Here is a 7,007-nt window from a genome sequence, read left to right on the forward strand (position 1 = left end):
AAAAAAAAAAAAAAAAAAAAAAAAAAAAAAAAAAAAAAAAGCTAAGATACTATCCATTAGTACAGATAGTAGGGTATTTGATTCAACCCCACCAGCATATATTTAACGTTTGTTAATACAAAAAACCTTATGGAAGCTAGGGAACATTTTCTCTATTGTTCTTAGATTATTATCCTCACATTTTAAAAAAGAAACGTTGGCTGGGCGCAGTGGGTTACACCTATAATACCAGCACATTGGGAAGCCGAAGCAGGAGGTTCGCTTGAGCCCAGAGTTCGACCAGACTGGGCAACATAGCGAGAAAGAAAGAAAAATTAGCCAAGCATAGTGTCTGACACCTGTAGTCCCACCTACTCAGGAGGACCACCTGAGCCCAGGAGTTCAAGGCTGCAGTGAGCTGTGACTGCACCATTGTACGGCAAGACCCTGTCTCTTAAAATTTTTTTTAATCAAATAAACAATAAAAATCGGAAACATGATCCTTTTGTAGTTTGTAAGCATGATGATTGGGGTTTCATGCTTATGTGTGAGACGTGCCTCCCTTAAATCTTGTTATGATGTCAGCACATTACCCATCTGATGTGAAAAAAATAAGTAACAAAAGTGACTTTCTCATCTGTCTATGAGACTAACTGGTACCCAGGTGAACCAAAGAGTTGGGCAAAATACAAGATAACTTTTTTCAGGTGTTGGATTAGGGGCAATACCAGAGTAGACTCCCAGGAGAAGGGAAATTCACATGCTGAGCCCCATGACCACCATGGTTCTCTGCCTAGGTACGATTTTCCAACTGGGGTTCAGCAAGCTGGGTCCAAGCAGGGGTCACGGCCTGCTGAGCTGAGGAGTAAAATCCTTAGTGTTCAGGAGAGCTAAAGTGGCTGGAATCTGGAGGCCATAGCACCAGAGAAAAGCAAACCACAGAGCAGGCCTCCAGTGAAGCCAGCTGAGGGCTGGACTGCACACACATAGGGTGACACTGCCTGAAGCTCACCACAGTGTACTTGCTTCAAGACTGAGAGATGCGGCCGGGCGTGGTGGCTCATGTTTGTAATCTTAGCACTTTGGGAGGCCGAGGTGGGCGGATCGCCTGAGGTCAGGAGTTCGTGACCAGCCTAGGCAACATGGCGAAACCCCATCTCTACTAAAAATACAAAAATTAGTGGGTCGTGGTGGTGCACACCTGTGGTCCCAGCTACTCCAGAGGCTGAGGTGGGCCCAGGTAGTTGAGACTGCAGTGAGCTGTGACCACACCACTCTACTCCAGCCTGGGCGACAGAGGGAGACTCTATCTTAAAAAAAAAAAAAATTGCAAGATGAATGAAGATACCATACATCTAGTAATGCTAGAGAATGCTGGATTTCAAGCCTAGCCGGAGTGCAAAGACCTACTTAACATCTTAATAACATCCCAGACCTCACACATCCAGCTAGACCATGTCCTAGAACATGGCCTATTCTAGACCAACCCCAACAAAGCCTAAAATCAGCCTCTGATGAGATCCAAAGGCAGAATTTGAAGGTTGAATCCCACCAAGTTAGAGACCTGGGAAAGACCTTGGGCCATCCACAGATCCTCCCCAAAGCATAAAACCAATCCTATGCAAATTCAGTGGGATCAGCTGGTAACTGAACTGCCTACTACGACAAAACACTGACATTCTTCAGAGGGAGATAACAGGATCTAGACTCCCTACGATGTCTCACATGTAATGTCCACTGTACAGTAAAAAAATTACTAGATGGTTGGGAACAGTGGCTCACATCTGTAATTCCAGCACTTTGGGAGGCTGAGGCAGGAGTTTGAGACCAGACTGGGCAACATGGTGAAACCTCATCTCTACGAAATATACAAAAATTAGCCAGGTATGGTAGTGCATGCCTGTAGTCCCAGCTACTCAAGAGGCTGAGGTGGCAGGCTCACCCAAGCCCAGGAGGTTGAGGTTGCTCTGAGCCGAAATGGTACCACTGCACTCCAGACTGGGTGACGGTAAGACCTTGTCTCAAAATATATAAATATATAAATTACTAGATAAGGAAACAGGATAACGAGGCCCACAGCCAATAGAAATTGACCTTCATATAGCCCAAATGTTGGCTTTAATACATGAAGACTTTAAAACAGCCCTCATACAGTAAGTATGTTCAAAACATAAAAAAAGAGTATGGTCTTAATAAATGAAGATGGGGAATCTGCAGATAAACGAAATCTATAAAGAACCAAATGGAAATTCTAGAACTGAAAGCACAATAGCTAAAATTTTTAAAAATACAAAACATAAACTGAAATTCTAAGAAAAACCCAGCAGGTTGGAGATAACAAAAAAATTCTCAGAAGATCAACAGAAATTATCCAATGTAAAGGACAAAAAGAAAAAAGACTGAAGAAAAATGAAAAGTGTCTGAGGGACACGCAGTACATATAAAATTGTAGGATATGTGGTCCACAAGAGAGAAAGTTCTTTCTCGATCAAGGTCACAGATGTTCTAATTAGCAGAACCAGAAATGACATCCAGATCTCATTGCATAGGAATATACCATCAAATTACCTGAACACAACAAATTTACAACATAAATCTGAGTGCATCTCGGCCACGCACAGTGGCTCATGCCTGTAATCCCAGCACTTTGGGAGGCCAAGGCAGGTGGATCACCTGAGGTCAGGAGCTCAAGGCCAGCCTGGCCGACATGGTGAAACCCCGTCTCTACTAAAAATGCAAAAATCAGCCGGGCATGGTGGTGCACACCTGTAATCCCAACTACTTGGGAGGCTAAGGCAGGAGAATCACTTGAACCCAGGAGGCGGAGGTTGCGGTGAGCCAAGATCACGTCACTGCACTCCAGCCTGGATGACAGAGTCAGACTCCGCCTCAAAGAAAACAATAAACAAGCTAGGTGAGATGGCTGATGCCTGCAATGCCAGCACCTTGAGAGGTTGAGGCAGGTAGATCACCTGTGGTCAGGAGTTCAAGGCCAGCCTGACCAACATGGCGAAACCCCGTCTCTACTAAAAATACAAATATTACCTGGGCGTGGTGGCAGGCACTATAATCTCAGCTACTCTTGAGGCTGAGTCAGGAGAATCGCTTGAACCTGGAAGGCAGAGGTTACAGGGAGCCAAGATCACGCCACTGCACCCCAGCCTGGGCGACAAGAGCGAAACTCCATCTCAAACAAAAATCAAAAAAGAAAGAAACTAAACACAAGAATAATCTGAGTACATCCCAACAGGCATGGTAGCCTATAAGAGCTATCATATTTTAAAATGAAACAATGTTGTTAAAACAACCAAAACAAAACTGACAACCCTCAACACAGTGTGGGGTTCGCTATCATTAGCGTGCAGATGGAAAACACTGTGTACAAAGTTTCAAATGTCAGTTTTGAAATACAATAAATTACTTGAACAAAGACAATGATCTTTGAGTTGCTAGTAAAAAGACTGACAAAGCAGGAACAGGAAAGTGCATGACAGTATTTACCTCAAAATGAAAAATACAAAATATAATGCTCATACCTCAAAATTTTCACTAACTTCTTGCATCATTTTCAACTTCGTTTCATCAGCTGTAAATGGCAATACAAGCATCAGGTAATTGAAATTATGTTAAGGAAATTATGTTAATGCAAAACTTGGATTTAGTAATTTAAGAGAAGCAATCAGATCTTATCAGTTTGACTGTCATGGCCTAATAGAAGGCACATAGCTAGTTCCCTACAACCAGTCGCACACATTTGTACTCTCAGACATACACACGCATGCACTGACAAGCATATACATACACACAAACATACACACATGTGCCTCTTTGGGGCTCCAGCCAGTATTACTCATCACTTTGCTTCTCTACAAGGTAGAGAAAAGGAAAACGAGAATAAAAGTTAATGTTACAATTAATCTTAAAGTGCACAACATTGGAGCTGAGATGGATGTGTCGTATTTATGCATTTCTTTCTTTCTTTTTGAGAGAGAATCTCGCTCTGTCACCCAGGCTGGAGGGCAGTGGCGTGATCTCGGCTCACTGCAACCTCTGCCTCCTGGGTTCAAGTGATTCTCCTGCCTCAGCCTCCCGAGTAGCTGGGACTACAGGCGTGAGCCACCACGCCCGGCTAATTTTTGTACTTTCATAGAGACAGGTTTCACCACGTTGGCCAGGCTAGTCTCAAACTCCTGACCTCAGGTGATCCACCTGCCTCGGCCTCCCAAAGTGTTGGGATTACAGACGTAAGCCACCATGTTCGGCCTTGTTTATGCATTTCTTAATGACAAAAAGGATCAACTCACGTGTATTCACATCTGTGAGAGCTGCCACGAACTGAAGGTACTTTTTCATCAAAGTGGTCTGGTCAACCACCGTGGCCCCCTGTGTTGCAACAAATGCCATTTTTCTTTTAGGCTGGTTTGATTCTCAAGAGAAAAGTATCAGGTCCATGAGTTTAACCAGCCTATGAAAAGAAGCATAGAGTTAGTCAACTTACCAAGGGCACAGGATCACAATCTCTGTGAAAATCTTACCTAAATGCCTATATAATCGATATGCTTTCATCTTAATCCAGAATCTAACACTATTCCTTCTGGTTTTTTGAATATGAAGTTTACCCATTTTGTCTATTAATTTTGAAACATGATTTTTCTACGCAGATATTTTCTTTCCTATGGTATTTCCTCTTTCCCTGAGTCAGTGGTTGGCAAACGTTTTCTGTAAAGAGCCATATAGTAGATATTTTAATCTTTGTGGCCACACAGTCTGTCACAACTACTCAGCTCTGCTATAACCAGAAAGCAGTCACAGACAGACAACATGTAAACAAATGAGTGAGGCTGTGTTCCAATAAAACTTTATTTATGGATGCTGAAATCTGAATTTCATATAACTCTCATTTACCATGAAATATCCTTCCTCTTTTCCCCAGCCATTTAAAAATATAAAACCATTCTTAGTTCATGGGCGGTATAAAACAAGGCAGCAGGCCAGGCGCGGTGGCTCACGCCTAGAATCCCAGCACTTTGGGAGGCCAAGGCAGGGAGATCACGAGATCAGGAGTTCCAGACTAGCCTGGGCAACATGATGAAATCCCATCTCTACTAAAAATACAAAAATTAGCCAGGCATGGTAGCGGGCACCTGTAATCCCAGCTACCCGGGAGGCTTGAGGCAGTAGAATCACTTGAACCCGGGAGGTGGAGATTGCAGTGAGCCAAGATTGTGCCACTGCACTCCAGCCTGGGCAATAGAGCAAGACTCAGTCTCGCGGGGAGGAAAAAAAAAAAAAACCAAGCAGCAGGCTGGATCGAGGCAACCTTGGTTGTACGTGTGACTGGTTCCCAAACTTCAGCCGGCATCAAAATCCCCAAGTGCCAAAGGTGGGCTCCCAAGCAGCCCCCCTTCAGACTGTGGTTATGTGAGGGGCACGGGAAACTATGAATTCTGTTTGTAGCTGGCAGACAGTAGGTACTCAACGGCTGCACCCAGCTGACACACAGATGGAGACTTGGTTTCTATTTTAACAGGTGTCACAAAGTACACGGAGAAGCTGGTGAAATAAGTTGCTTTAACCCCTCCTCCCTGCATAATCCTGCTCTGCACTAAGTGGCAGTTTCACAGCTTCGTTTTCTTTCAACAGACACACCAGGACCTCCTCTGCAGGCCTACCGGATACACTGCTTTGCAGCGGACACAGGTGACACTAGAGAGCTCCTTCCGGGCACTCTCTCCTAAACACCAAAAACGCTTCTTCCATGCACAGAGCATGCCCACAGGTGTCCCACAACACGCCCACCAGAAGCCCCAGCCTTCTGGCTCCAGGTAGGAAAAGCCACGAAGGAAACCAAGGCGGGGGAGTGTGTCATGCACTGCTAAGGCACCCGGCAACTACCTGTTTCAGGTGACACCCCCGCCCCAAGACAGAAGACCCCACACCCCCTTCCCCATCTCCATCGGGCCAAGACATGGGGTTCTCGGGCCTCTCCCTGCCCATCCCCAACGCAGGGTACCCAAGACTCGGGGATCACGGCCTCTCCCTGCCCATCCCCAACCCAGGGTACCCAAGACTCGGGGGTCACGGCCTCTCCCTGCCCATCCCCATCCCAGGGGACCCAAGACTCGGGGTCACGGCCTCTCCCTGCCTAAGAACCTCCCTAGTCCTGTCCAAACTTCCCCCTTCCCACGGAAGTCGACAACTCTTCCATTTCCCGGGGTCCCGCGGAGCCTGGGGGCCTTGGCCGGGGAAAAGCGCCCCCATTCCGCGTGTCTGAGGGAAAGCAACTTCACCACCCCGAACGCCGAAAGCCCAGGCCTGGCTGGCGCCGCGCCCGCTCCCACTCCCGGGGACAAAACGGCCCTGCCGCCCCCAGACCCCGCCGAGCCCTGCCTGAGGCGGCGCCGCCGGGCCAGAGGGGGCGCTGTGGTCGCAGCTACCTTCTCTCCCCTCGCCGGGCCTAACGAGCCCAGTGCCTGCGTAGAGGCCCGGAGGTGCCAGGTTGGCCGGGGGGCGCCTCCGGAGGGACACGACCCCAACGTCCCACCCGATCTCTCAGCTCGCAAACGGCCCTCCGGTTCCCTCCTTTTGTCGCCGTCCCTGGCGCTCTGCGACCGCGTCCCAGGCCGAGCTACGGCGAGCGACGAGCGCCAATTCCCGCGCCCGCGAGCTCTGCGCCTCCCACAGCTTCCTCTCAGCTCGGCCGCAAACGCCGTCGGCCCCGCAGCCCCGGGTGGGCTCTGGCTGGGGCCTAGAGGATCCCGGGGCGCTCGGAGCCCCCAGCTCCATCCCTCCGCGGAGCCGCCGCGCCGCAGAGGCCTCCCCACGCCTGGGGGCCACGCGCACCTCCCGGGGCCGTTCGGACCCCCGCCCGCCAACTTACCCCTGCCTCGGCGGCCGGGCTCCCGCAGGCCCGGCCCGCGACCCCTGCGACCCCCAGCCGAGTCCTCGTCGCAGCCGCTCGGCCGCGCGCAGTCCCGCCCCCGCTTAAAGCGGCCGCGCCCGCCGACCGAGCGCCAGGCCCCGGCGCG

General features: G+C 49.0%; 1 protein-coding gene and 1 non-coding gene across 13 annotated transcripts in view; one reads left to right on the forward strand and one right to left on the reverse strand.

Annotated features, from left to right (window-relative positions):
• Positions 1–7,007, reverse strand: part of TRRAP (transformation/transcription domain associated protein) — a 135,699-nt gene extending 128,692 nt beyond the window's left edge. For 8 of the 12 annotated variants that reach the window (XM_031665603.1, XM_031665596.1, XM_031665597.1 and 5 more), the window contains exons 1-3: positions 6,860–6,990; positions 4,284–4,444; positions 3,516–3,565 (exon numbers count right to left, since the gene is read on the reverse strand). In XM_031665603.1, coding sequence (XP_031521463.1) covers positions 3,516–3,565; positions 4,284–4,383 — 150 coding nt within the window. In that variant the 5' untranslated portion in view covers positions 4,384–4,444; positions 6,860–6,990. Of the gene's footprint in view, positions 1–3,515; positions 3,566–4,283; positions 4,445–6,416; positions 6,530–6,859 lie in introns of those variants that run through there. The other 4 variants (XM_031665604.1, XM_031665602.1, XM_031665595.1 and 1 more) reach the window with 3 other exon arrangements.
• On the forward strand, positions 479–582 carry LOC116274795. Its single transcript, XR_004183567.1, has one exon. It is a non-coding gene; the product is annotated as a small nucleolar RNA U13 (small nucleolar RNA).

Source organism: Papio anubis, chromosome 4 (assembly GCF_008728515.1).
Source record: "Papio anubis isolate 15944 chromosome 4, Panubis1.0, whole genome shotgun sequence".
Lineage (NCBI taxonomy): Eukaryota > Metazoa > Chordata > Mammalia > Primates > Cercopithecidae > Papio > Papio anubis.